Source organism: Taeniopygia guttata, chromosome 8, assembly GCF_048771995.1.
Source record: "Taeniopygia guttata chromosome 8, bTaeGut7.mat, whole genome shotgun sequence".
Classification (NCBI taxonomy): domain Eukaryota; kingdom Metazoa; phylum Chordata; class Aves; order Passeriformes; family Estrildidae; genus Taeniopygia; species Taeniopygia guttata.
Genome location: NC_133033.1, coordinates 14,396,139 through 14,423,773, shown reverse-complemented (window position 1 = coordinate 14,423,773; position 27,635 = coordinate 14,396,139). Strand labels below are relative to the sequence as shown.

Genomic DNA, 27,635 nt, shown 5'->3' with positions numbered 1-27,635 from the left:
CATTCTGCTTGAGGTTCCACACTCTTTTCCTGAAAACATTTATTCTTTTGCCCTCCAAAGGAAAAAATATCTTGAATTGATGTTTATGTTGTTGCTATGACATTCAGTTAAACTGTATGCAGATGCAGATTCTGTTAATAAGAGAAAAAGAAATGAACTGTGTACTTCAGTGGACAGAGATTACACTGTGTTTGTATTAAAATGTTGCTATGGTAGTGCATATGGTTTTATTTGCTGGAAATCTGTGGTGAAATGGAAAGGAGTCACATGTATGCAAGACAAAAAATGGCAGCAAAAATAACTCAAAAGAAATACTGAAACTGAAAGGGAAGTTACAGATGCCATGTAAAATCAGGTACAAAGAAGGGCAGTTGTTCTGCTATCTGTCTGTGATTTGATAACAGAAGTGTGTTCTCATAATGCCCCATAGTACAGTGATTTTGCTCTAGTCATGCTTTTGTAGTGAGACCTTCTTTCCCTTAGTGGCCTTGTGCATTGTAGCTTTTTTGTTGTTGCTTTGGAAGCAAAGTCCCCTATGCCTGGCCTGATTTCACTGCTGACAGCTTTTCCTGCAGAAAAGCATTTTTAGCATATCTTATTAGGCTTTTTGGCTGGAAAAGTCAATAGGGTGATAAAATATGGAAAGCCACTAGAGTTTTGCCTACCTTTGGGGTAAGGGAAAGTCTTTGTGAACTTGTGATAGAAATGGTGGAATTTATTCCTTTTTATTTGACTGTCACAGTAGTCTGTGTACTTATCTAATCCATTTGCATGAGACTTCTTTTTGTATCAGCTGCATCAGTACAGCTGTTGAAGTGGTTGCATGGCAAATCAGAATGAGGTCAAAATAATCTGCCAGAGAAGGAAGAATAGAAGGGAGAGGGAGTCTTTTTTTAGAGAATAAATGACTATGGAGCTAGCTGGTTCCTAATCATTTCAGCTGGTGGAAAGCAAAACTATTTTTACAATTGCATTGCCACTTTCTTCCCGACATCCATGTTCTGCCTCAAGGAGAAAGAAAGAAATTACTGTGAAAGCTGCTTTTGCCTTTCCATTCCTTGCTTCCACGTTCTCTGGTGGGTCTGTATTGTAGTTCCAGAGCTTGTCCATTTTGGCAAAAGTGCCAATAGGAAGTTGAGCTGTGCTAAAGTGAAGTAAACATTAAGTCAATGGATGAGATGTAGATACTAACAAAAAAGAATGGATGGGTGGCATTAGAAGCCTCACCTGAGTGCTGGAGGCAGCATTGGGTGCCACAGTGTAAGAAAGACATTAAACTATTAGAGAGTGTCCAGGAGGGCAACAAAGATGGTGAAGGGCCTTGAGGGGAAGCTGTGAGGGCAGCTGAGGGCACCGGCTCTGTTCAGGCTGGAGGAGACTGAGGGCAGAGCTCACTGCAGTCACAACTTCCTCGAGAGGGGAGGAGGAGCGGCAGGCACTGATCTCTGCTCAGTGACAGTGACAGGAGCCAGGGCATGGCCTGAAGCTCAGTCAGGGCAGGTTTAGGTTTGGTATCAGGAGAAGTCCTCACCCAGAGGGTGTTTGGGCACTGGAACTGCTCCCCAGGGCAGTGGTCACCACACCAACCTGAAAGGTTCAAGACGTGTTTGGACAATGCTCTCAGGCATGTGGTGTGACTCCTGGGGTTTCCTGCACAGGGCCCAGAGTTGGACTTGATGATCCTGCTGTGTCTCTTCCATCTTAGCATTTCTGTGATTCTGTGATCTAAATTCTCAGTGGTATCTCTTTGTTGACCTTTTTTCCCAGCCTCTACTTTCAGCTGTGCTTGGGCATCCACATTGATTTTAGCAGCATTATTCCACTACAGCACAAATACCTGTCTCTGTAGAGAAAAATGCATTTTCCTGTTTCAGGTTCCTAACTCTGCTGGTTTTACAGCCATGACATCTTGATGTCTGATTGTGTCAAGTTAATAGATTAAGTAGGAGTTCTTCTCAAACCTTGTTGGTTTGAGATGCTGAAGGAAATGAGTTGTTTCAGAGGAACTGGTGTCTTTGAGTTGGCTGGTATACTGGGCTTCTTTTGATCTGACATTCAGTGGTCTCAAAACACTGCTGGGCTACTGCTGATTGTTTCACTCACTTAAATGGAGTCCCCTCATTCTAATTGAAACTGCCATTTGTCAGGAAATAGTTAATGTGTATGTCCCAGCTGGATTCCCATCTGGGGAAATGTGTTCACCCCACCTTTGAATTTCTTTTGACTAGAAAATGAAAACTTACAAAAAATTGTGTAGTGTTTTCATCCTGGATGGTTGTTGCATTCCATCCCATAAGTGGTTGTACTTCAAGACAGATGAAGTTGCTTATGTAAATGGTGCCTTGGGGTCTTTCAGGATCTTCTCCAATATAAATTGTGTACATAGAAGTCATAGCTGTGTAGTTTTATGGGGGGAACCATAGCATAGTGGATGCTGTCTATTCAGTTTCTTGGTGTTATGTCTTTACAGCATGATAGAGAGATGCTTATTGTATCATTCTGTTGGTTGGAGGGGTTTTTTTGCAGGATTTATATTTTCTAGATACGAAGTCTCACTGCAGTTTAACGCAGTTTAGTTGTCTGTGCGCTGGAGTGCATTTCTAAGTACCTCCAAAGCTAGTTTTATGTTACTGCTTTCACTGTGACACCTCCCTGTTCCTTGTGCTGTTTTAATTGTGGCTATGTAATATGCAGGAAAAAACTGAAGGTGAAAACAGGGACATGTCTACATGAAAGTAACTGGTTTGAGGCAGAGCAGCTGGTAAAACTACACAGCCTTCCCTTGCTGTGTGCTGAGCGCTTGGAGCCCTGCATCGAAATAGTTTCACTGATTAAACAAGTGAGCTAAATTGTGCACATGCATTTCTGCAGGATAGGGCAAGCATTTGGCAAGAGCAAGCATCTGGTGTGACACATTTAACTGCTTCTGTGTAGGTAAGTAGGTTTGACTTCCAACCAGGAATGGCTTCCCACTGCAAACTTTTTTGTTTCAGTCCTCAATAGGTGTGAGGGATTCATGCAGGTTCAGTGGGCTGGAAATCCTGCTGCAGCATTCCCACTGCTCACAGGGTCACTGCCTGTTCCTGCCCAGCCCCGTGGCTGCCCATGAGTAGCAGGGAGATGGGGCCTGTTCCCAGACAGTGTCAGCTGCAGGGTCAGGGAGCCCCGGGGACTGATCTCCACGGCCTGTGCAGTAACTGATGTGTGGATAAAGAGATTCTCACAGCCCCATGAGGGTTCAGTCGTGGCTCGGTTGTGCCACTGTCAGTACGGTACAGCTTTTCCTGTCGGATCAGTACAGCTTTTCCTCCACCTGCTGCTGCTTCACGGCAGCGAGCTGGCAGCATCCCGCAAGGACTTTGTATAGTCGTGGAAGTCTGTCTGTGTGTTCGTGCTTTTGTTTTGTTTCCTGTCATGGAGCACTTTATGGAAGCTGAAACTTTGTCTTCAATGTGTTGCTTTCAATAGTAGGGAAGACTTTATGTGTAACTTCCATATTATAGCGCTTACCAGCACCAAGGAGGTAAGTGCGTGGAAGGCTACGCGTTCCTTGGATGCTGGCTCAGCCTGTAGTGTGAGGAACGCTCCTTGTGGCGGCAGCACGGCTCCGGCCGTGCCGGTGAGCGGGACGGTGCCGGTGAGCGGGACGGTGCCGGTGAGCGGGACGGTGCCGGTGAGCGGGACGGTGCCGCGGCTGGGGAGGGAGCAGCCGGACCGGGACACAGAGCGGGGACAGGCAGAATGGCTGGAGCACGGCTGCTGTGCAGGGGACAGCGCTGCAACCTGCGCTGAGGGCTGAGGCAGTGCCACTCCCTCCTGACGTGTCTGGGCTCCCCCGGCTCTGCCCAGCTCCAGGGAGCCCCACACAGTGCTGGTGGCTTTACTTTCAGGGTTTGAGTTCACTCCAAATGCACAGCTTTTTATGTACATTATTTATCGTGTTCCTAACTCATCTCCTAGTATTCCTCTGGAAGCAGGAAGTTTTGGTTTTGACAGGAAATACAGTTATAGTTGTGCTCATTTCTTTACCTGTAAGCCCTACTGCTTCACAGACTGGAATCTGAGTTTATAATCTTTTATATATCTACACCTACTACTTAGGGATGTTTTTTTTGTTGTTGTTTTTTTTTTTTTTATTCTGCTGGAACAACAGCGGATGTAAAGGTTTCAAAGCAAGTACAAAGGTGACACACAAAAAATGACAGTGATTCTGTGAAATGCAAAATAGAAGAGAGGACTATATGGATGACGACCCGTTGGTGTGACAGCTCCACTTTGAAAAACTTGCAGGTTTTTTAGTGGGATTCATTTTACTCTTTTTATGTCAGGATAACTTCACTTAGTATCTTTTATGTTCATCGGATCTGCCTCTGCAGCCCTTATTCTCCCAGCAGCACATATTTCCAGTGAGCAGGATACAGAAGCACCCCTTAGGATGGACAAACCAAAGCACAGGTTGTAACCCCGGGGCCTGGCTAAGCCACGCTCCAGGCAGGAGTGGCAGGGCCGCGGTTTGTCCGTGACGTGTGTGTCACAGCTGTGTCTCTGTGTGCAGCACAGTTACACCTACCTGTGATCCTCGGGGAGCTGTGACTTGCGCTGGTGTAAGATGGATGTCATTCAGGCGTGGGGGACAGTGGCGATGGCAGGAATGCCCTGCAGCTGCTGGGTGTCTGGGAGCAGTGTGTCCTCCTCCTTGCCCGACAGTGACCCGGTGTGTAAACCCAGCGGTTCCCCAGCGAGCAGCTGATGTTGTGTTCAGTGCTAGATCTACACAGAAGCCAAACAAAAGTGCCTCCTTGCGTTTTACCCTTCTGCTGTCAACAAATACTGTACAGACACGTTGAGGTACAGCTGAGACTGGTGGCCAGGTGTTGAATTCCAAAACAGCTCAACTTTTGAATGCCTTCAGGGAGAAAACTTGACTGAGCAGAAAAGAGGGAAGGCAGAAAAGAGGTAATTTCCCTGACAAAGCATTAGCTGCCAGAGATAAGCTTCTGAGATATTTGACTATTTATTTTATTGAGATATTTATGTCTAATTAATAAAAAATTGACCCTTAACCAATTCTGCTTGTAACTAATGACACTGGTTGACACCCCTTCACAATTCCAAAACCTCAAAATCAGTCTTTTTTTTATGAGCAGTATCTTTCTTACTAAAGATAGTGGGAGAATATTTTGACAGAGAAATACCCACGCAAGAAGAAAATATTACCCTGTTGCAGGTTTCCTGTCACTCTTACCTATCACACAGCTTTAGGCTAACCAGAAGTGTACAATGTTGGATGCCTTCTCAGATCCTGCTCTAGTTCAGTTCTTTAAATGTCATTTTTTTACTGCATGCCAGCGAGCTCCCTTCCTTAGCCAAATGTCATCTGTGTCCCACAATGTAAAGTGTAATTGCATATTTAAAAAGTGGGAAGTGAAGAGTAGCTCCCTTGCTTTCTGCTCTATGGGACTAGTACTTGAAATTCCTCACATTCTTCTCCTGTTAACAGTATGTTTACTTTTCATCACTGTGTTATTAGGATTAACAAAAGTCATTGCTTCAAGCTCATTTAATTTGAATTTAGTGAAAGCAAACTACCTCCTGCAGCCTGTAGGAAGCATTCCTCTGCCATAGAAATGTATTAATTTGCAAAAAGCAGCCACCAAAAAACGTGAGACCTGATGACCATTTTCACCCCAATGTTCAACATCACTGTGCATGCACTGCATTCTAATGAAGTACCTTATGTTGCAAATTCCAGGACAGTTTGAATAATCTAACAGTCTAATTAACATTTCAGTCTATGAAAGATTTGCATTCAATGCCAAAGAAGCTCTTTCTATGTATACTTTCTAAAGCATGGGGTTGCAGACTGCAGACATCCCTTCAAAACATCCTTTATCTGAAGAATTAGACTTGGCTATTTAGTCCATTTCTGCATCTGCAGTAGTACTTGCTTTAACTTTCAGAGAATCCAAACTTTTCAGAATTCAATCTTCACAGAAACCTCTTGAATAGGCTGTATTTAAGCCTGTTGCCTACCGGAATGCTCTACTAAGAGTAGTTAGGTAAATATTTCTTTATTAAATGATTAATTCCATAAATAAATTCTTTTAATTCATTGAATATAAAATTAAAATCATTTACAACTTATTCCAGTATTACAGGGGCTGGAAGGGGTAAAAAAACCTCAGAGGAAACAAACAAACAAAAAGCTACAGTTCGATAAATAAAATACTCAGCTTTAAAACAACTGATTTCTGTTTGCCATTAAACTACAGTTGGTACATAATAGCTGCCACTGTGAACACCCCACAGGTGCCCACCTCAGGAAGGAATGTAACTTCCAACTTAGTTGGGAAAGGGTGGGAGAAGACTGAAGGAAGGGGAAGAAGCATAGTGTTAAATTGAACAGGATAGAAAAGTTTTCATAACCGGAACAAAACATTAATCTGATCACTTACAAACAGAAAACAGTATATAATTAGATAAGGTGCTCCAAAAAGAAGCAGTAAAGTTGCTCCAGTATTATGAAGCTTTAAGTATGCTTAAATCTCTGTTGCATTAGTGTCCAGTTGCACAGTGCACTCCTGTAACATCTTGATGTTGCCCTCAAATGGGCAAGGCACCACTTCCATCAAAAGTTCTTTCTCCGTGGCTGGGTACTTCAAAATTCTGTTTTGCATCCCACCCCCAACACAAGTTAGTCCCTAAATTTATGAATGTCGTTGACTAGTCTGTAGTAGGGGTAGGCTTCATTGGCATGCGGACAGTTGTAGTTGCATCGGCAGGACTGGATCATCATGACACTCTTGGTGAAGGTTTCCCCGTCATCGCAGCGGAACCTGACCTTGACAGTCCTGGTCTGCTGGGGTGTGCAGCACCTGCCATCCACGCAGGAGCCACAGTACTTGGGCCGGTACTTCTTCACACTGGAACATCCAGCATAAGTGAACTTCACCGGGGAGGGAGACTTCCTTGTCTTGGTACATTTCTTTCCCTTCTGCAAAGGAAAGGCAATAACATTATTAGCAGGAGATCCTTTTCCAGCCTTTACCCCCTACCTGAAGCAGCTTAGAGAGAAGAGGAACACCAGAAGAGTCTGTATTTACCTTCAGGGAGGCATAGCTGGGTTGGCCACATGGCCTCACTTCACATATCCTGGTCTCCTTGATGAGCTTGCAGTCAGGATTGTCATTTGTCACCCTTGTGGAGATGCCAGTTCCACACGTCTTTGAGCACTGGGACCAAGAGGTTGTTTGCACAATGCATTTGGGATTCTCAAAAGTTTGGCTTTGTGGCTCGGATCCAAAAACTGGAAGAGAAAAGGAGGGGTTAGTCTAAATATATTCTCTCACTAGGTTTCTTTCTTTCCCTTGGGGTCCAAGGTCTAGCCACCCTCCTCCCCTTAACTGTCAGCCAGATAAACCCACACTCACCGGGTAGCATTTTCAGGCCTCCCTTCACAATGGCAATTAGCTCATTGTTCCTGGTTAATTCGCCTTCGGAATCATCCGGACCAAACTCTTCACTGAAAAAGCTTTCCAGCTCCTCCAGCGCATCCTTGCTTTCGTCACAGACCCACTCCTCGCAGCACTGCCCGGGCACTTTGACCAGCCGGGGGCTGGAGCAGCCCAGGTTGGGAAGAGAGAGTTCCTGCGGGCAGAGCGGGATGCAGCCCACAGCTCCATCTATGCACGTACACTGGTGTTTACAGTTCGGCTGGAAGCTCTCGCCGTTCTGGTAGATTTTGGAGTTATATTCACATGGTCTTCCCTCGGACTGTGCTGCAGAGATCAACGAGAAGGGAAAGAAGGGGGTGAGCGGCGGGAATCGCTGGTTTAAGCACAGGTATTTGCTGGTCTGTTAAACTCAATGTACGGCGGAGCTCCCTACAACCCCCCGGGGACGCGGGGCCAGAACAATAACTTAGTCAGGAATCACTTTTCCTTATGTGCGTTTAGCGGAGCCCAGACATACTGAATCGCATTCCAGACTGCTGAAGTCATGTGCCTTTCTGCCAAGCTACCGACAACAAAGCATAACCATACATGGGCTCGAAATTACCGAACCCCGGCACCGCGGGGCGCGGGGTCCGTCCCGGGGGAGCGGGGTCGCCGCTTACCTCTGCAGATGCCCTTCAGGGCGGCGGGGCTGGCCCCGAAGTTGCACTCCAGCCCCTTGGTGTGGTCGCAGGGCTGCGATCGGCTGCAGTCCTCGTTCAGTTGCTTGGCGCAGACCTTGCAGCAGCCGCAGCCGTCCGGCACCAGCCCCACGCCCGGGGCGCACTGCGGCGTGGCCGCCGGGCACTGGCACACGGCCGGGCAGGGCGAGCCCAGAGCCTGCGGAGCGGAGCGGAGCGTCCGGTGAGCGCCGGGAGCCGAGCGGAGCCACCCGACCCGCCTCCTCTCCCTCCCTCTCTCCCGGAGCGCGGGGAGACCCGCGGCACTTACCAGGCGGGCCAGGCAGAGGAGAGCGGCCGCCAGAGCGGGCCGGGTGCCCGCGGAGCCCATGTCCAGCGCCGGTGCAGCGGGAGCCCGTGGGAGCGCGGAGCGGGAGCGCGGCCGGCGCGGTCTGAGGCGGCGGCGGGCGCCACCGCCTTATATAGGGCGCGGGGCCGCCGCGTGCGCCGCGGCGCTGACGTCGCGCGTTCCGGGCCGCGGCCGCGTCCAGCGCTCGCGGCATCCCAGGAATGCGGCTGGCGCGCGCCCGGCCGCCCCGCCCCGCCCGGCCCCGGCCCCGGGCCCGGCGCTGCCGCGGGGGTCCCGCCCCGCCGCGCCGCGCGGGGGGCGCGAGGCCGCTCCCCGGCACGCGCGGTCCGCGCCCGTTCCCGCGCGGGGAGCGGGGGGGGGCACCGGCAGGGGCCGTGAGCGCCGGGGCCGTGCCGGTGGCGCCCCGCGACCGGCCACCTGCGCGGGGGAGCTCCCCGCGCCGCCGTGAGCGCCCGCCGCTGTGACACGGCCCCCAGGGTCGCCCCGCCGTGCCGCGGTTCGCTCCGTGCTGCTGCTGCCGTGCGAGCGAGCATCCAGGCGATTCCCGGCGCCGCGGAGCCCGGGAGCCGGGAGATGCCCGGCGGCACCGACGGGCCCGGCTGCGGGCCTGGAGCGGATGCCCGCGCAGCGAACAGCCCCCCTCAGCCTGTGTATCCCCGGGTTCTCTGCCCCCCACGCAAGTTGGGCGCCCTTGAGTTGTATTGCCTTGTTGAAGTTTAATATTTGGGGATAGGGAAGAGAGTTTCGGCTTCTATTGTGGCGTCTTTTCTTTTCCTGGCTGTAAGTACTTCCAGATGGGATTTAGACCCCAGACGTAACAATATTTCCATATTTGGTATAGCAGTAGCCCGCATTTTTCACATTTTTCTGCTCTGTTATCCAACCACAAAGCATTCTTGACAGCTTCAGATGTTGTTAAATATAGCCTTAACTTCTGTTCCCAGGGCAGGAAATTCTTTGGAATTCCTGTTTTTCACGCAATCTGTCTATCATGATTTAGGAGAACTCTGCTGGAGGAGCCAACTGGCGTTCTGCTGCAGCTCGCTTCTTTATTGAAATAGCCCAGCAGTTGGGTCTGCTGCCCAAAGGCGTTACAATGAGTCCCCATTCCAGGGATTTTTCTTTGCAAATTAGATTACTGTTCCCAACACAAGTTCGGGGTTTTTCTTGTCGCCTTCAAGGCTGGAAGGTAGAGAAGCTTATTCAAAAAAGAGGCAAAAGCTTGCAAAAACCCCTCCAAAGGCCATGAAAAGTGGAGGGGGAGAGGGCGAGTGGGACAGCGGGCGGGGGAATGCGGAGAGGAGGGATGTGATTAACCTGGCTGCGGCATTCCCGTACAGCGGGACGGGCAGCCGGGGAGGGGAGGCACCGCAGCCCCGCCGCTCGGAGGAGCCGAGCGCGGTCGTCTCGTCGCCTGCCCGGTGCCACGGCCCAAAGGGTGACAGCAAGGACGGTGCGCAGGGCTCCGGTAAGTGCTCCCGGGGCCGCGGGCCCGTGTGCTGCTCCCCGTGCATTCCCACACCAGCGGGAATGATGAGGCGCCTTGTGGGACCCTGCCGGGGCGGCGGGAGCGCTGCGGTGCTCGGCGCCAGCGCCGGGTGGTCTCTCCTCACCACCGCGCACCTGCCGCTGCCGTGAGGACACCCCGGCTGTGTCCCGGCTGTGTCCCGGCTCTGCCCCCGGCTGTGTCCCGGCTGTGTCCCCAGCTCTGCCCCCGGCTCTGCCCCGGCCCCGCAGCGGCTCCACGGGCGGCGCGGGCTGGCCCGGGCTGGATGGGGGCTGGGGCGAGGCGGGGTGGGCGCTGTGCTTGGGGCAGCCTCTCCGCAGGGGGATGCCGTGACCCCGGGGACGGGGCGGTGCCGTGGGTGTCCCGCAGGGGACAGGATGACGCTGCCTGCCCGGCTGCGCAGCCCGGCTCCTCCTGCTCCTCCTCCTCCTCCTCCTGCTCAGGGATGTCCCCGCGGCCTGGCCGTGCCCGGCAGAGGGGCTGATGGCCTCAGCGCTGCAGACCCTCCTCCCGGCCGCGGCCAGGCCCCTGCCCGGGCCAGGCCTGACAGGGACTTCCCGTTTTAGGGTTCTTCCCCTACTCCATGTCTTGTCTTCAAGGTTTTCTGTTACAGAATTTTTGAGTGACAGAGAGCATGATTTATGTCTGGAGTGAGACTTGAGCTACCCAGTCAGACTAGGCCCTGATAAGCGGCCTTGATGGGGCCTCGAAGCCTTTGATGCAGTGAGAATTCAGTTGTGGCGCAGTCAGAAATTATGTTAAGGTAACTACAAAGTAATGAGCTATCCGAGTGTGAATTAGAGTAGAGCTGCAGTGTGAAAAGTCTGACCACCTTAAGGCAAAGGTAAACAATGTTAGTGTGCCAATCAGAGTGCTTTGTAAACTGTAAACTATGTAAAAGCTTATATAAACTACCATCTTATCTCGAATAAAGGGAGAACGTTTGATTAACCCCATTGGTTCAGATCTGCGTTTGTCCTGTCCAGCTTCCCATTTTTCTGAGGATCCCTGGCTTTTGTTTTCTTTTCATTCAAGTAATTTGACTTGACGTTTTACTTTGAGGTGGTTTGGGGACTTGGGAAAGGTGTTAGGATGAAAGCTCCAGGAACACTTTGCCCAGAACTTGCGCTTCAGAAAGCGGCAGTGGTTTTGTTCATTTACTTCTATGCCTCAAAATTTGGCCAGAAAAAACAACAGCTGAGAGGGAAAACCAGTCCTTACTGATAATGCAGCTCTCTGGAGACTGCCAAGTGTACTATGCATTGCCATTTCTGCTGACAGAAATAATTTTGTGTGTCCATCAAGAATTGGAGAGAGACTTCCAGCAAGCTTTGATGGCTGCCAGTTATGGCAGTAATGACTCTCCATTATACTGATTTAGCTGAGCCCCAGCTTGTGACAAGGAGGAGCAGGGCTCTAGACTTCAAGCTGTCCACTATGCTGGTTTTCTCTTAGTTTTACAGGTGCATGAGTTTTTCTGTGGTACTTTAGTTTTAAAAATCCAAAGTGCTTTTTTAGATGGGGAATCTGACTGCTAGTTTTTTCCCAGGATAACTCTTTACACAGCAGCATTATAATGAGGAGGAAAACGCTTGTGATTCAACACCTTAATTAATGAAAATTTTCAAAAATTTAAAATTTTTTTTGAAAAAGAAGAAGCTAACACACTATTGTGTGTGTAAATTGGCCAGTTTTGCTTTTCAGGGATTTATGCAAACACTTGTTTGTTTAATTACATTTAATTTAAGGACATGCACTGAGCATTTTTCTTTCATCTATGACTTTCACAACATTCAGCAAATGCCACAGGAAAAGTCAATGAATAGTGCCTTTTCTCACTTGGTTTCATGTCTTACCACACATTCATACAACTTTAATGGGAAACTAACTGAACCTACATTTGCTCAAGAAAAGGTCACTTCAAAAGCTTCGAAGAACCTTCAAACATACCTGTCCTGAATTTCAAGTAGTTGACAACACTTGAGATAGGTTGAGTTTGTTTGGAGTTCAGGTTAGACTGTGACCCTTTCCCTGCACACAATTCCTTGTCTCAAACCATGACCCAGCATTTGCACTCCAGGCTGTGCCTACATATCCTGGACGTACGTCAGGAACAGGAAGAAATTTGGGGTATCTTCCTTTTTCAGATTTTGTTTGCCCCTGCTCCATGTCACAAAGAGTACTGGTTTCTCACTTTTCATGCTGTAGGGAATCACTGGGACCTTGGCTGATGCAAAGCAGGAATTTGACGCTGTTGGCTGACATAGCAGCTATTACAGATTTACTGAGTATATCCTGTCATTTTCACAGGCCTGTGTCTCTCCAGAGAAAGGACTTTCCAGAGAAACAAATCAAGAAAAAATAACTGGCTTAATTTCCCTCCACCCAGCAACAGTTCTTCATAGCTGTACACAGGGACCATGGAGGAGCAAGAAGGGTTGTGTGGGACAGAGGCTCCTCGGGTGCTCCCACTGGCAGTAAGTATCCAGCCCCAAACTGGAGCACACCAGAAGTTTACAACTCTGGAGAAAAATCTTACTAAATCCAGCATCCAGCCCTCTTCTGTACTGTGTTTAATTTCCTCTTTCTCTTTTGCCGATCCATTGATGTGCGTTTCTTCCATCTCTCCTACCTTTTCTTCTTTTTTGCTGTTCCAGTCTTTTCACCACATCCTTCCCTCTTCTGCTATGTCCTGATTTTGGCTGGGATAATTTTCTTCCTAGTAGCTGGTACGTTGCTGTGTTTTGAATTTAGGATGAGAAGGCTGTGGATAGCACACTGTTTCAGTTGTTGCTGAGCAGTGCTTGGACTAAGTTGAGGACTTTTCAGCTCCGCTCCCCACCCCACCAACAGGGCTGGGAAGCACAAGAAGCTGGGAGAAGACACAGCAGGGACAGCTGATCCCAACTGGCCAAAGGGATATTCTGTATCATATGACACATGGTCAGTATGTAAATTAGGGGGAAGCTGGCCAGGGGCCACTGCTTGGGAACTGGCTGGACACTGGTCAGGGGATGGTGGGAAATTGCATTGGGCATCACTTCTTTTGTATGTTCCTTTTGACTTTTACTATTACTATTACTTTACATCCTTTTCTGTTCTATTAAACTGTCTTTATCTAAACCCAGGGATTGTACTGTTGTTCCCAATTCCCTTCCCCAGCCCGCTGCAGTCCATGAGCAGCTCTGTGGTGCTCAGCTGCCTGCCGGGTTAAACCACGACAGTGTTTACCTACCTTGGGCTGGGCCTCTCCCGCAGCCTCTGCCAGGCCGCTGGTTCCTGCTGCACTAAATCAGTCCTCCCTGAGTCAATGGCTCCTCTCAGTCACTCACAGGAGGTGCAAATCCAGTGGGGCAAATTAAGCACAGAAATGCACAGGCAGAGCAGCCAAGTAGCCAGGAGGCTTCGGCAGCTAAAATTCAAGTGGGTTCAGAAGTTTTTCCTTGCTTTGATTTGCTCAGAGTTTATGCTGAATTCTTTTGAGTATGGCATTTCCTATTTGTTTTCTTCCTCTTCCCTACTGCCCTCCCTTCAGCTAAGCTCATGCCTGTCAGTTTTTGTACAGTCTGTGCCTTGCTTGTGGTTTCTAACATGTGGGGGGTTTGCTTTGCAGTATTTGTGCAGTGAGTGCACTGTGCTTTGTATTTTTCTTTGCATTTTCCTCTGGCTGCTGTCAAGGTGTCTTGGAGGTTCCCATTGTGTGGAAGTGCAAGGGGGACTTGTGAGCCTCCTCATCCAACAGGGAAACAGAAGGAAAATCTGATGTCATATGCAGTTGTGCTTATTTCTGCTTTGGTGTGTGAACTGCATGACTGTACTTACATGGATACAAGGATACCTGCAACTTACATGGATAAGGGACACGGCAATGTTACAGAGGCTGGAAGCATCCCTGCTGACAGTCAGGGCTGGCATGTTCCTGTTGAACCCCTGTGGGCTGTGTGTCTGTGCTGCATGGCTTCCTCACACTGAGCTGGATGCAGAAACGTGCAGCAGTTACAGCCAGCTCCTGCTTAGTTCCTCCCCAGTCAGACTCAAAATGCCTTTGTCGTGGTCATTCAAGGATCTGACTTTAACTTTACTTCAGCACCAGTGACTACCATTACCTCAGTGAGATGAATGAATTACTTACACATGTTCACCTACTGTCATGCAGGTGTACTTCAACACTGGGCTACATCCAGAAGATGCAGCTTGCACCAAGCACTTCCCTATAGCTGAAGTTTGCAATGGTAAGGCTATTGTGGGCTGTGTCTCTCCGTGCCACAAAATAAAAATCATCAGACGGTCCTAGCTACACCTGGCTGCGCATGTATTTCTTAGTTATGTCTATTGTTTTCATCCCATGCAGTCATGAAGCTTGCAGAAGGTAGCAATATAGCCTGAAGTCTCTTTATAAATTCCAGAAAAGAACTCACAGCTGCGTCTCATGACTTACATGAAGGAGGCTGAGGTGTCAGGAGCATACACAGGTTCTTTCCCAGCATCTGCTGAGACAAAGGTCTCAGGCAGAGATCTCACTGCAGAGAATTCATCATCCCAAGTGACCTCAGTGGAAACATCTTAACTTTAAACTTTGGTCTTCAGAGTGCAGGATTTCCCAGTGGAGCGATGCATATGCACTGACATCTGCTAAGACAAAATAACCAAGCTCAGAAGAAAGTTGCTCATGATCACAAGGAGTTACTGGAGCCAGCTGAACCTGAGATTGCAGTCAATTGGGCTGTGCCTGAGAAATCCTTGATCAAAGCACACTTCCAGACTGTGATCTGTAATGGTTGTCAGCTGCAATGTGCCTTAGTCTACAGCCTAACTGCACCTTGGAGACAACCAGCTCCTGCTTGTATCTGCGCTGTGGGACTGTCTGCTCAGAACATGCACTCTTTGGTAGCTTCAGGTTTGTTTGTTTTCTTTTTCTACATTTGAAATATATTGCAAACTCTTCTTTTCTCAAAGGTGCTTTCTTTCATTATAAGTAATAATCACAACTACATTTCCTTAAGGTTAGTCTGTGTTAAGGGTATAGGAATCCTTTGCCTTCCTGCTGATGCTTTCCCTCCCTCCCTGCTGTTTATGACCTGACAGAATAGTTTCTCTCACTGTTTTGTGGACATTCAAAGGGGTTGCCTAGTCTCTAATTTTATTAACAAATTTTTGTAGCCGTTTTCTTGAAAAAAAATAAGAGAGTATGGATTAATTTTTTTTTTCTTTGCGTGCAAATGGGAGTAGAGGCCTGCTCTGGCAGGATGCTGAACATGCTCTGCCACACAGTGCTTTCTGTCACTTACTGGGCTTTCCAGGCTAGCTGCTGGAAATGTCACAGGATTAATTTCAGAATCCCCTAAGGTGCCTGTTGGCTTTGTCCAAAATCATTACTCATTCTCTGCTTTGTACTCATTTTCTGTTACTAAAACACAGTGAGACCTTAGCTGTGTTTGCTGCATTACTGTTAATTTCTATTCTGCTCCACCTGGACTCCGACCCTTTTCCCCCAGTATGTTACGTGAGCACCTTGCAGTGGCAGCTGGCAGTGTTCTTCTCTTGGGCACGCTTATTTCATGAGCTAAGTGATGCAAGGAAGCCAGCCCCACCTCCTCCAGGGACACTCCACTGCTGGAAATTAGTTGCTCCTGCCTCTTGCTTCCAGTCTGTGATAGTGCAGTGGAAAAATCAATAGCAGACAAATAATTAGACACGATGTCATCCTTGCAGATAGGGAGGACTTGCAGGCAGACAGCAGATCATGTGTGTGCCTTAAGAATGCTTGTGGAGATGGAGTTATGATCCAAGAATGTGCAAATGGCTTCCCATCCCAGTGTTGCGTGCTGTGATGGGGAAGTAGTGCTAAACCATCTCTAGACTTGATTAGTGTACAAACACAAAAGACTTGTTTTGTTATGGGGAGGTGGTTGGGGTGATTTTTCTAGGTGAGCAAAGAAGAAACTACATGAATGGAATCTTTCTTTACCTTCTCTCTGCTGGGGGCTAAAATAAAACTGGAGGGAGCGATATGGTGAGAGCTGGTGGGCTGCTCTGAGGAAGGGCACATGTGGGTTCCATCCAGCAGCTGTATGCAGAGCCTCAGGGAGAAGGACACCTCTGAGCCAGCCAGGAAGCCTGTCTGCTGCCCACTCCTTTCCCAGCAAACAGTGTTCTCAGGAAGTAAAAGGTCAGCAGAGGCTATCAGCAGACTACTTCGGTGCAGAGACTTTTTTATGACTGCATTAACAACACTTTTCCTGTTGTTGTACGTAAGTTATGGCTCCTAGTGTCAGAGTTGAGATGAAAGCAGAAGCTCTTCTGTGTGGAACAAGCATTAAAAGCTAGTGGATGTGCTAATTGTAAAAGAAAATTAGTGCTGGCTGCAACCTATTTACTTTCAGATAAATTTGCTTTTGTATTTTAATTATTTTAACACTGTGCATCCATCTCTACTCTTTTCGACACGGTCAACCACAAGTTTGCCACTGTCCTCTCTCAATGCCTAACCTGGACTCTGCTTCTGTAACCCCTCCATGAGCTCGGATCTCAGACTTACAGGAAAATTTAGAATCAGAGCAGAAAGATGGTGGATAGGATGGGTCTTTCAGGTGAGCAGTGTGTGGTAACATGATGTTCTCACATGTTAATGTTTGTAACTGGTTGTGAGAGGAGAGCCTCTGGTTTTAAGGACGTACCCTTGGACAGCCTTTAACAGTGCCATGACAAAATAAAAATCATTTATTAAAATTGTGCCTCGCTTGTGCTGCTAAAAACACTTCTAGATTATACACACTGAAAACAGTAAATATTTAATGTACAGGTTTACTTTTCCTGGTTTATAGAAAGCTCAGTGGGCCTGACAGACCAGCTAGACAGATGTGTTTATAACGTGCTCCCTGGGCAGGTACAATGCTGCAGTGTTTGGCCTGTGAGCTCTGCAGGGATATGCTTAAAAAAATAAAAGTGTTCCATTTACATTGGGGAGAAAAAAATCCTGAGAATGTTTCTATTAATATTAGCTGGTGTAAAACCCCAAACTCTACATTTCAGGCCTTACATGCTTCAAAAATAGAGGACTGGATGGTAGGGATGTGCAGTAAGAGGTGTTTCCTCTCTTATATAGCCAGGGAAGGGGATAGTCGTGGGCATTCTTCTGGCAGGAGAAGATGGTTGTTGCTGAAATGCCCCTGATGAGGGTGGGGAGTGCAGTGAAGAGTTCAGGAGTGAGCAGGGCAGCAAATCCTGTGCATGGGGAAGCCTGGGTAGGTGGGGATGCAGGTCAGAGTGCAGTGCTTGTGGTTTTCTACAGACAAGGAGCCGGTGCTCAGGACCATGGCTGAGATTCTGGATGTTTATCAGGTGGCACATTTCTAAAAGCTGAGAGGAACCAGATGCTCTGGGGAAAGCAAAATGTGCAGAGCCCTCCCCACCCAATTGGTTGGGCACACCTCACACACACATGAGATGCTGACAGGAATGGTTGGGAACCCACTTCCACATTCAAGAAGATTTTTTTTTTTTTTTAATGTTAGTTTTGACATTGTTTGAGGTATTTTCTGAGGACTAGCTTCTCTTCCATTATATTGACATTAAGGCTGATATATATGGTCAAAATTAATGGCATCAATTAATTAGCATACATTGATTAACTGAAACAAGTGACATTTGGGTTTTGGAAAGTTCCCAAGGAATGGGTGGCTGTATCTGCCTCTCTCTGATTTCCTCAGAAGTTATCCTTGATTGAGAAGTGAGTTTGTTTTGGTAATCTGATTAAATAGTTGGCAGGTTTTGAAGGAAAAAAAAAAAACCCTAAACTTTTAAAAGGAGGTCTTGGCTGATTACCTTCTCATCAAATATTTCTGTTGAAGAAAAAGTAGAGTTAGGAAGCAGAAGCCTGTCTTAGGGCTAGCTGAGCATTTATGATTAAATAAAGTAAATTGGAGTTATTTTTTTTTTAATGTATAAGAAAAATTAAGCCATCTCAGATGTGTTGAGAAAGCCAGGAGTCCTGGTGAGATGGTTTTGCTTTCTCCCAGCTTCACCTGCCAAGGACATCTTTCCTGACTGCAGGTGACCTGCCATCCTGGTGACACATGGGGCTGGGGCTGTCCCATGGTGCTTGTTCAGTGCAGGACAGCTCCTCTCCTTCCCAGGGCCTTCCAGCACAGGGGTGAGGGGCTGCCTTTTTCTTCAAGCCCTGGCTGCAGCTCCCTTGCCTGCCAGCTCCTTTTGGGACAAGGCTGCACAGACCACCTCATTGCCCAGGGAGCCCCAGGAAAGGAGGGTGCCAGGGGAAAGGGGATCCTAGGCCGAGGACTGGCACTGCCACAGCAGCACTCGGGGCCATTGCACATCCAGGAGAAGGGGCAGAGCAGCACCATCTTTCCTCTGCAAGCTGAACCACAGCCCATTTTTCATTTATGGCCCACTCACAGCTCTTTGCTGTGCATCAGTTGTTAGCACTGGCTTGAGCAAGCCCAGCCTTGCTGGACCCAAAGTGAGACTTGCTGATTCCAGCAGTCCTGCTGGCCTCAGGCTGCTCCCTGGAGCCACATTCCCTGCATTTATGACCCCCACATCCCTTGATGCTGGAGTGGCACACAGGGCTGCAGTAAAGCAAAGGCTCCTGCCCGGGCCCCCCAGGGGTAGCAAACAGCACATTAACCCTCTGTGAGACCTGGCAAGGACTGGTGACTCTTGCCCAAGTATCACACATTTAGGAGGCTGCACAGTTGATGCACAGTCAGCTCCTGAAGGGCAGCTGGCACTGTGACAGTAGCCTTAGAAAATGAGCTAATTGTCAGCTCCAGTCTGGATGTCACCACCATTTTAATGCGAATGGACTTTTTCCTCAGCCAGCCTCCTGGCTGAATGGGGAGCACAGAAACATCCCAATATTTATGGGATTTTAACTAGATTAGTTACAAACCTATAAAGCAAAGAAAGAGACAGTTCATCCAGTATTGGGGAGGGGAGTGTTAAAAATGCCACCTCAGATAAAATATTATGGGAGTTGAGTAACTGTAAATAAGAACTTCGTCTATGAAATAGCTTCTTATGTGAGCTTGGGATGAGGGCCAAGAGAATGTCTAGGGCTCAGGGAAATTTATTAGCCCAGATCAACGGGATTTCTGGAACTCAGGAGATGGGATGGCAGAGAATTTGCCTGTTGGAGTCTGCACTCACTCCATTCATGCCTGAAGCAGAGCTTTCACTTATAAAACTTTAAAGATGGTTCGTTTGCATGTTTTACATTTTCTTGGTTCTTATTAGCAGCTACAGTTCTGACCTGGAACTTAGGAGAGCTGGGTTCAAGCTCTGGGTTTCCAGAGTCTGCCAGCGTGGCCTTGGACAAGTCATTCATTTCCTGTGCTTCAATGTCTCTCTGTAGACAGGAGATAAATGTTATTGCCCGACTCCTGGGGATCAGGAGGATGTGCTAAGGTCGAGGTACCTGAAGCAGAAGTAAGAATATGATGAGTGCTTGTGAATGCTAGGAGCATATGCAGAACAGCTATAATGCACAGGTTGACCTCTCTCAAGAGGAGGAATGGTATTTTTGTGGGGAGCAATCGGTCTTCCCTTTGATTCCAATCATTTTAGTCAATGTCATGATTTTCAATAGTCAGGCAGCTTTGTTTTGTATCCTCTGCTGGAGAAAGCTGGCTGTCCCAATAGGGTTAATGGTATCCTGATAATATCAGGTTCATCTTGCTATGGATTTATTTTTTAAAAGGGCACATGTACTTCAATAGCACACAATTTAGGAACCCACCACCTTTTATCTCCCCATTTTTCATCTCTCTGTTTCCCGTTTACATCCTTCTGCTATTTTTTGCCTGTATCCAGTTTTCTGTCTGGATTCTTCTAGATGCGTCTTCCCTTTTGTCTCCTCTGGTATTTCTGTTTCTACCTCCACCCTCACTTCCATATTTTGTCTGTGTTTTATTTTCCTTATGTTCTTCTTGGAGGCCATCCTTAGCCTCTCCTATATAGTTCCCTTTTACTCTCTCTAGAGCCAAAAGCTTTTCAGTAAACAGCATCCCTCTCCTCTCCCTTCTGACTCACTGCCCACTGACAGTGGAAAAATTTCATCATGAAAGTGATGTAAAAATCTCCCAGTTTAGAGTGCAGGGCAGGTTAGGATGACCTTGCTCCGCCTGTCACGTGAAGAGCCACAGAGTCTAATTCCTCAGCCAATGCCTATTTGCCAGGGTATCTCTCATTCCGTGCTGCTTTGCACACTGGGTGTTGTGGGGATGCTGCCCCGTGCCCTGGATCCTCCTGCTCCTGTACGGTGCCTGTTGGTAATGTACTTAGCCAAAGTGTGGGAAAACTCTCAGACTTGAACTTTGCTTTGTGTTTCCACGCCATGTGAAACTCATTGAATATTTGCCGTCCCTTCACATGGCTGCTGCTCTTGGATTTCACCAACATATGTGAAATCTATTTGGTCCCCTTTTTAATATGCTGCTTACACTATAAATACAAAACCAGGCAGTGCTTCTGAAGAGAAATAAATGTAATTGTGGTAGTGGTTGTTGTTATAAATAGTGCAAAGGATTTAGAAACTATTTAGCCTTTTTGGGCAGGATCCACAAATGTTCTGTGTATTATAACCTTAAAGCTCTTGTATTTAGCTATCAAAACCTTCCCAGTTGTGATTGGTCCAGTTTGCTCATTACTGTTTGGCTCCAGTGCAGGGTTAGGATGCTCTGCTCTTCAGGAGCAGGGCCTGGCCTCCAAACCTGTGCTGTGCTAGATCACATCTGACCTGTACATGCACACAGTACCTTAATCATGCATTTGCATGTGTAACCAGTCTATTTGCATAAAGAGCCATGGTATTTCCACACAGGAATTTTTGAGGTTTGTTCCCAAAATTAGTGCTGCATTTTTTCTCTCCTGGAGTGAAATGCAAATATTTATTTATTGACAGAGCTGGAGCTGATTGTTTTCCCTGTCCAAGTCTGGGATGTCTGTTCTGTCAGATGAAAACAAGTAGTATTCTGATTTATTTTTAAAGTGCATTTGTTCATAACTGCATTTAAAACAATTAGTGCCTGCGCTCTGCCAGTCCCAGCAGAGGGCTATATATATATACTTGTGTGTGTATGTATATCAAAAGGGGCTGAACGCCCAGAAATTCTCTTGGCAGCCCTGCTGTCTGGTTAGAAAAGGAAGTGAGCCACAAAATTTGAACATTCAGTTCTGAGACTTGAAAGCTTTCTGGATTTTATTACTGACTCAACAGGGTTTTCATTATGTATGTGGCCAAGAGGAGAGGTTTACGCAAGAGGAACATATTGTAGTTGAATATGTTTGTAATTTTACACATTGTTAAATAATTGAGATAACTAGATGTCTCCTAAATGGACAAAATGAATTAGGTGTTAGTGGCAGTGTCACTGTGGCACAGGCAGTCAATCTGAAAGAGTGGCTGGCCCCATCCGAAAGCTGATTTCCAGTGCAGAGGGGACCTGATTCAGTTGCTGAGGGACATTTTGCTGTTGATGTGAAGGAAACCCATCTTTCCCTCAGCTTCTCTTGAATCTCTTGCTGACTCTCAGTCTAGCCTCTTCTACTCCAGATGATGGCATCTGCAGTTTGCTGCTTTTTTTTTAATTTACTTTTTAGCAAGCCAGTGCTGTTCAAACAGCAGTTTGGGGCGATGTTTCTTCTGTTCTCATTTTCATGTTAGTTTTAGGAAGAAAAATATTGTGGGAAGCGAATTATCACACAAAGAAAGCAAGTGTGGGATGCATGGAGTAAGCTGTAAATACAGACCAAGGCCATGGCCTGCTGTCCTGGCTGCCTCCTGCAGCAGGGGATGTGCTGTGGCCACTCAGCTCTGCCACAAACCAGCTTGACAGCAAAGTGAATTCCTGTCCTATAGACAACACGGTCCCAGCTAATTTTGCACTTGTTCATGTGATGGGTATTTATTCTTCATTGTCTTAAAAAGGTATTTATTTTTAAGCCTCTGTGGTCTCTGGAGCTGTACAGTCTTAGTGCATGTGTCTTACTGTCAGTGGGAAAAGCTATCTATATGTGCCTCTGCATTTTACACGTGGGAAGCCAACCCATAGGGGAAATAGAAGATCACTGGATAATTCAGGCTGGAATTCCGAACCCAGTGTGAGCCTCTTTCATTCCTGTTTATGCCTAGAGTCTCTCTTGTGTGCACCACTGTGATCAGTCTGGCTCTGCCTTATGGATAACGCTCCAGAGGTGCCAGAGCTGCTGATTCTCCATGGCGACAAGCGCCCTTCCCTCAGCCCAGCCCCGTTTGCCGCTGGCTCCTGCCCATTGTGCATGCAGGGGGCTGTGCCTGCATCACTCCTCCCTCCTACTGCAGCCCGGGGCAGGGGAGTCGCTGGTCCCCTCCATCACTGTGACACTGCACCGTGCTCCTGCCTTTGACAGCAAGCCCCATGGTCGCTAGAACGTGCCTGACCTAATTTTCTGTCTATTTTAAATACTATATAGCTTTGGGCATATGACACCTCCAACACTGTAAACAGAGCTGGGTAACCGTTCATTTCTGCGTCTGATCTGTTCTGTTTCTTTTGTTGTGTATCTTCACGGTGAAACATTAGTCTCTGTGCCCTTGCAAGAGATTAATGTGAGGCAGTGTTTAGTGCAGCGGCAGTCAGTCCGTGGCACTGAACCATGTGCAGGTCAGCAAAGCTCAGTGTTTCCTTGCTGGCACTGCCCAGCTGTGTACCAAACAGATGGGTCTACCAGCCTTTTCCCACTCAGCCCTGTGCTGCTGTGCTGGTGACCTGTGCCATGACTGCAGTGGTTGGGATGCTTGCTGATCCTCATGCCCACAGCAGGGACTGCACTGCTGGGCTTTCCGGGGATGCAGGGGGAGCTTGGGAAGCTGACAGTGCTGATATCCAGGGAGGTAACTGGGAGCTCCCTCCCTCTCCCTCACTGCCCTGAGAGCTCAGGGATGTGTGGTACATGCCCAGCATCTTCTGGCCCTGAGAAAGTTTTCATTTGTGGCTTCTTGTCTCAAGGATGTGGGCTACTCCTGCTTTATATTTAATGTTTATGTGAGGTTGTTATGCTGGCTTTCTTACTATAGGCATTTTTGTTAGTCATTTCTGCCTGCTAGTTTGCCCTCTATTTTTGAGTCCACTGGATCTATTTCAGCCAACCACGCAGTGAAAGTATTTGTTTCCAAGAGATTAAGCCAGAGGCAGAGCCCAGGAAGGGAAGGTGAGGAGCTGGGGGAAGAGGGTGTTGCCAATGCCCTTGGAGAGCTGGTGGCCTGAGCCCAGCTCCAGTTATAGGCTGGAGAAGGAACCCAAGGTGGGAATGCAGAGGGAGAGGCTGTGAACACCCTGACCACAGAGAGTGTCTCCTTGGTGCTCATATGGTCTTCAGACACTGGAAAGTCCAACCACAAGAGACAGATCCATAGGAAATGAAGTCTCATTAGTTCTACTGCCCACAACTTGCTCATGGCTCCACCAGTGCTTCCAAGTGTTTGGTTTGGTAGAAGGGCTATTGGAAAATGGGCACTTGTCTTCTCTGAGTCACCCTACCTTTCCACCTCCCCAGGGTCAGGGTGTTTCCCAGGCCTGGGTGCTGCTAGAGAAGGTGATGTCCAGCTGTCCATCGTCATACAGGCATCCATCCTGCATCTGGTGTGCTGGCACACAGCGAGCCATCCGGTTCTTCGTGTTTTTGCCAGAGATTTTACTAACCGGAAAAATGTGGCATTATAAGAAGGTTGTACCAGCTTGTTATTTATGTCCTTTCCTGGGTAAGAAGGAGCCAGAAGCATGTTTTAAATGTAGCCCATGGTCAGATGGTGTGGTGAGTGCTGGAAGCTTGGGATGGTCTGGCAGAAAAATAATTTCCCCTTTTAAAACTGCAGAGCAGTCCTTGTTCCTCCACACTCCAGCTGGTTAGCTTGGCTGCACCACCCAGGCATGGAGACGTGGCTGGACCCACCCCCTGTGCCTTCCAGCACCCCTGGGTGAGCCTTTGCTGCTGCAGTTTGAAGGAAGGCTCAGCCCAGATTTTGGCTGCCAGAGAAGAGAGACCAGGGCAGGAGTTCAAAGGTGCCCTTTCCTCTTCCCTCACTGGCACCTTTGCAGCTCATTTGTGATGCAGAGAATCTTTGGGGATGTCAATGTCACCGTGGGAGGGTGAGCATCCACACTGGGAATAGAGTCAGCAGAGCTCAGCAGGGAAGAGGGTCAGAGGTGCTGTGGGTGGTGTGCTGCCTCTTGGGGTTGGGCTGCTGTTGGGACATTTCCTGCCACTCAGTCCTGCTATCCTCAGGAGAGTGATGGTCAGTAGTAGCACAGGACCTGGGAGATGCTGTGCAGCAAAAAAAGAAAAAGGAAAAAGTAGCCCTTCAGGAATATTGTTTGGGAAAAATTACCTGAATGCTTGGGCAATCACTGTTCCATCCATGCTAACAGAGGCTCAGATTTTGTGGCGCTGAAAGCACTGCCAAACTTTTTCCTCCTGCTTGTGTAAAGCTGCACTTCCACCTCCTGTCTCCCCCATCCAGAAACACAGCAGCTCTGTGACACAGAGTTTTCCAAATGTGATGCATTTCTCTAAAACTGCTTTCAAATGTTCCTAACAAGAAACTGTGCTACTCATTTTGCCCATGGTACCACACAGCTGCCAGCAGTGTGGGTGCACAGCCAGGCTGTGGGTACAGCCCTGCCTTGGGCACAGGGTGCTGCCAGCCATCACAAACACAGCACCACCAAAAGGGAAGTTATGGCTGGGGAGGTGCCATCAGTGCCCTCTCAGCCGTGCCCGAGCTGTCCTCGCCTGCTGGCCACCTCGCTGCTGGTCTGAGGGCTGTGCCCAGCTGAAGCAGGCAGCCAGCAGCTCCTGGCCAAGCTGCAGCCCATGTGCCATTTGCACGTCTGGGCAGGGTGTGTGAGCTGCTCCTGGGGATGGACCCATGCACAACCTGGGCTGAGCCAGCTCACCCCTGCTTGCAGGAGAGGTCCCTGGGAGGGTTTGAGAGGCACGAGGGCAAAGGAGACTGGAGTGGCTCGCAGAGCTAAGGAATTCAAGTGAAATGCTAATGCCATCCTCTGATGCTCCAGCCCTGCAGCCCTGTGACCTTTCCATCTTCCTCTATAAATAAGCTCCTTCCTAAACAGGAGGGGAAGGCAGTGCTTCACTATCAAATCTGGTCCATTAAAAACAAAATGATGGAGAGATTTACCTCCTCTGAGCCCACCTGTCAGTGTTTATAGTTTTACTATCATATTTTCCAACATCTTCCCAGTATTTTTCTCTCTTCTGTTGCTGTACACAGAGGCAGAGGAAACTTGCCTGTGCAGAGGAAAAAATGAACCAGGTTTCTTAGATGTTCTAATAACAGCCTAAAAAAGCTTCACACGTTGATCCCATGCCATTTTAGTCATCAGAGGCCTTATTTACAAGTATAGCTTACTCTAAAAAAAACCAAAGCAAAAGCACTGTAGACCTTCTGTAAGTAAGTACAGATCATGTGGCTGCTTGAACAAAAAAATCTCCAAAGAAAATTTTAAGTAAGTTCAAAACAATATTGTTTGTCTGTTTTTAAAAAATCCCAAACATGAATATTGTCTTTAGGAGAAGATGGTACTGTTTAAAAATGGTAAATGAGTATTACAGTAAAAGTACCCTTTGCAGATCTGGTCTTGTTTCACGATCGTAAGTATTTGACCCCTTTGATGCATTAGTCCTTTACACAGCAAAGCTATCAGCCTGGAAGGGCTGCAGCCACCTGAAACCCCTCAAAATAGTGTGATAGTTCACAGGCAGGAACTTTAAGGAGTGAGATTTGTAAAATTTTTTTATTGCAAATGAGGATGAGTGGAGGTTGCATGAGAAGGATGAACAGAAGGCAGTGGTGCCAGCAGGGCATTGTGGAGCTGCCTGTCTTTGGCAGGCTCTCGCAGGTGACTCCAGCTGTCCTCATGAACTGCATTTGGAATTTCTTATTTAGTTTGCCTGTTGAAGGCAAAAATTAAAACAGTTTCACTGGAGAGGACTGAGGAGGTGGATTCTGATAGCCACAACAGTGCAGCAGGGAGGTTAAGCAGCCTCAGAGGATTTGGAGCAGTGCTAAGACTGCTCTAAATTTTTCAAGCTACTAACAAATTGGAGCAGTTGTCATCCTGGAGTGCACTGGGGTCCAGCCAAAATCTTCTTGTGACCACTGAGCTGCTGGCAGGTTCTCTGCTTGGTGATGGCACAGGATCACATGCAATAGAGCATCACCTCAGTGTGGGCCAGAGACACAGGTCATCTATCTTGGCCTGCCCCAAAAGTCCCTGGTGCAGAGAATGACACAGGTGTTTTTTGGAACAGTTAGAGGAAACACAAAAGGTTAGAAGGCAAGAAGATGAGGTAACGCCTCAGGTACCTGAGGTTACACCATGTGTGTAATCAGGTGTCACACTGGAAAGAGTCAACATGAAACTCTGGGTTCATCTGGAATAGAGAGCAGCAGAGTTATATGCAAATATTTTATTTCAATAATAAAATTAGCATCTAATATGTGTGGGAAATAGTAAACTTTGTTTCCAGAGAAGTCTTGCTTTTAAAGAATTTTTGTTTGCCATCATACGCATTGTATTACTTAAAGTGAAGTATTTTAGTCAAAGCAAATGTGACACAGAAGAGTCAGGGTGCCATTTGATAAACAATGGTCTGCAAGTTGTCAAGGGGAATAAAAAAAGAGGCAAGTCTGACACATGCTAAATCCATTCCTTTCTGTGCAGGAAGAAAAATAACAGCTTCTTTCCCATACAGCTGAAGTCTTGCATAATCTGCGTTGCTCTAAGTTCCACGCTGGCCAACAGCAGCAGGGCATGTGCCTGTAGGGATGCCCTTTGCAAGGAAAGGTAAATCCAGTGGGACACTGCCAGGCTCTCCATGACCCTGTGGCTGATGCAGGAGTTAGAAGCAATATTGGCTGCATCTTGATACAGGGTTAATTAGTTTTCTCTGCCAAAAAGCAGTAGGCAGCATCTGAAACACGCTGAATGGTTTTCTGTTGGGGCCAGTTCTACTCACAGTGCCTGGTTTGGCCAAAGGTTGTTTCTGTGCCTCAGATGCCTAATCTGATTTGTTTTACAGCATTACCAATTACTGACTCAAGATGGTGACACAAACAGTGCAAAGTTTGGATCTCATCTTTCTCATGTTGGCTGACAAGTTACTCTTAAAATAGCAATTATCTAATGGGGAATATCCCACAGATCTAGGCAAGAGTACTATAAAAATATCCACTATTACTGGTAAAAGTCCCAAAGTATTTTTTGAACCATGCTGTGGCTAAGGACTGTGAACATGTACCTGTTATCAAAAAAAAAAAAAAAAAAAAAGGAGTGAAAGGCTGGCAAGAATTCCCTTTTAGTCTGCCTGGCATCAGTGAGTACCTGCAGGTCAGCAGAGAATGTATTTATAGTTTTAACCACATGAAGCAAGAAAGCCTTATGCTTGCCCTGTATTTTTCCATCAAAGAGGTGAAGTAATTCAGAGTTTGTGAAAAGATCTCTGTTCTTGGACCTTCCTTTTTGACCCTGAATCCCTTTATATAACAGTCTTCTGTTCCTCCTGTGGATATGTTTTTTTGCTGGGAAAGTTATTTTTGGAATGATGGTTTATAATTGATACTGATG

At 47.5% G+C, this 27,635-nt stretch overlaps 1 protein-coding gene and 1 long non-coding RNA gene across 7 annotated transcripts; one reads left to right on the top strand and one right to left on the bottom strand.

Moving 5' to 3' along the window:
• Nucleotides 1-6,055: 6,055 nt before the first annotated feature.
• Nucleotides 6,056-8,601, bottom strand: CCN1 (cellular communication network factor 1). Its single transcript, XM_030279098.4, has 5 exons — nt 8,445-8,601; nt 8,117-8,333; nt 7,431-7,778; nt 7,104-7,306; nt 6,056-6,994 (listed from the first exon to the last, which is right to left on the bottom strand). The coding sequence occupies exons 1-5, from the start codon at nt 8,502-8,504 to the stop codon at nt 6,695-6,697; spliced, it is 1,128 nt and encodes a 375-aa protein (XP_030134958.1). The 5' UTR covers nt 8,505-8,601; the 3' UTR covers nt 6,056-6,694.
• A 236-nt stretch (nt 8,602-8,837) lies between these two features.
• On the top strand, nt 8,838-16,719 carry LOC121470317 (uncharacterized). Of its 6 annotated transcripts, none has more exons than XR_012057049.1 (5): nt 8,844-9,951; nt 12,301-12,467; nt 12,648-13,413; nt 14,147-14,222; nt 14,578-16,719. It is a non-coding gene; the product is annotated as an uncharacterized lncRNA (long non-coding RNA). The 6 variants fall into 6 exon arrangements; XR_012057047.1 differs by having other exon boundaries at nt 14,397-16,719; XR_012057048.1 differs by having other exon boundaries at nt 8,838-9,951; nt 12,648-14,222.
• Nucleotides 16,720-27,635: the final 10,916 nt, after the last annotated feature.

What these genes read in the sequence shown, in the direction of transcription:
- CCN1 (XM_030279098.4), bottom strand. Translation starts at nt 8,504, where the DNA reads ATGGGCTCCGCGGGCACCCGGCCCGCTCTGGCGGCCGCTCTCCTCTGC. An exon ending in TCCTCTGCCTGGCCCGCCTG is followed by an intron (nt 8,334 to 8,444) that starts GTAAGTGCCGCG and finishes TCCGCTCCGCAG; the next exon opens with GCTCTGGGCTCGCCCTGCCC. An exon ending in CCAGCTATGCCTCCCTGAAG is followed by an intron (nt 6,995 to 7,103) that starts GTAAATACAGAC and finishes TTTCCTTTGCAG; the next exon opens with AAGGGAAAGAAATGTACCAA.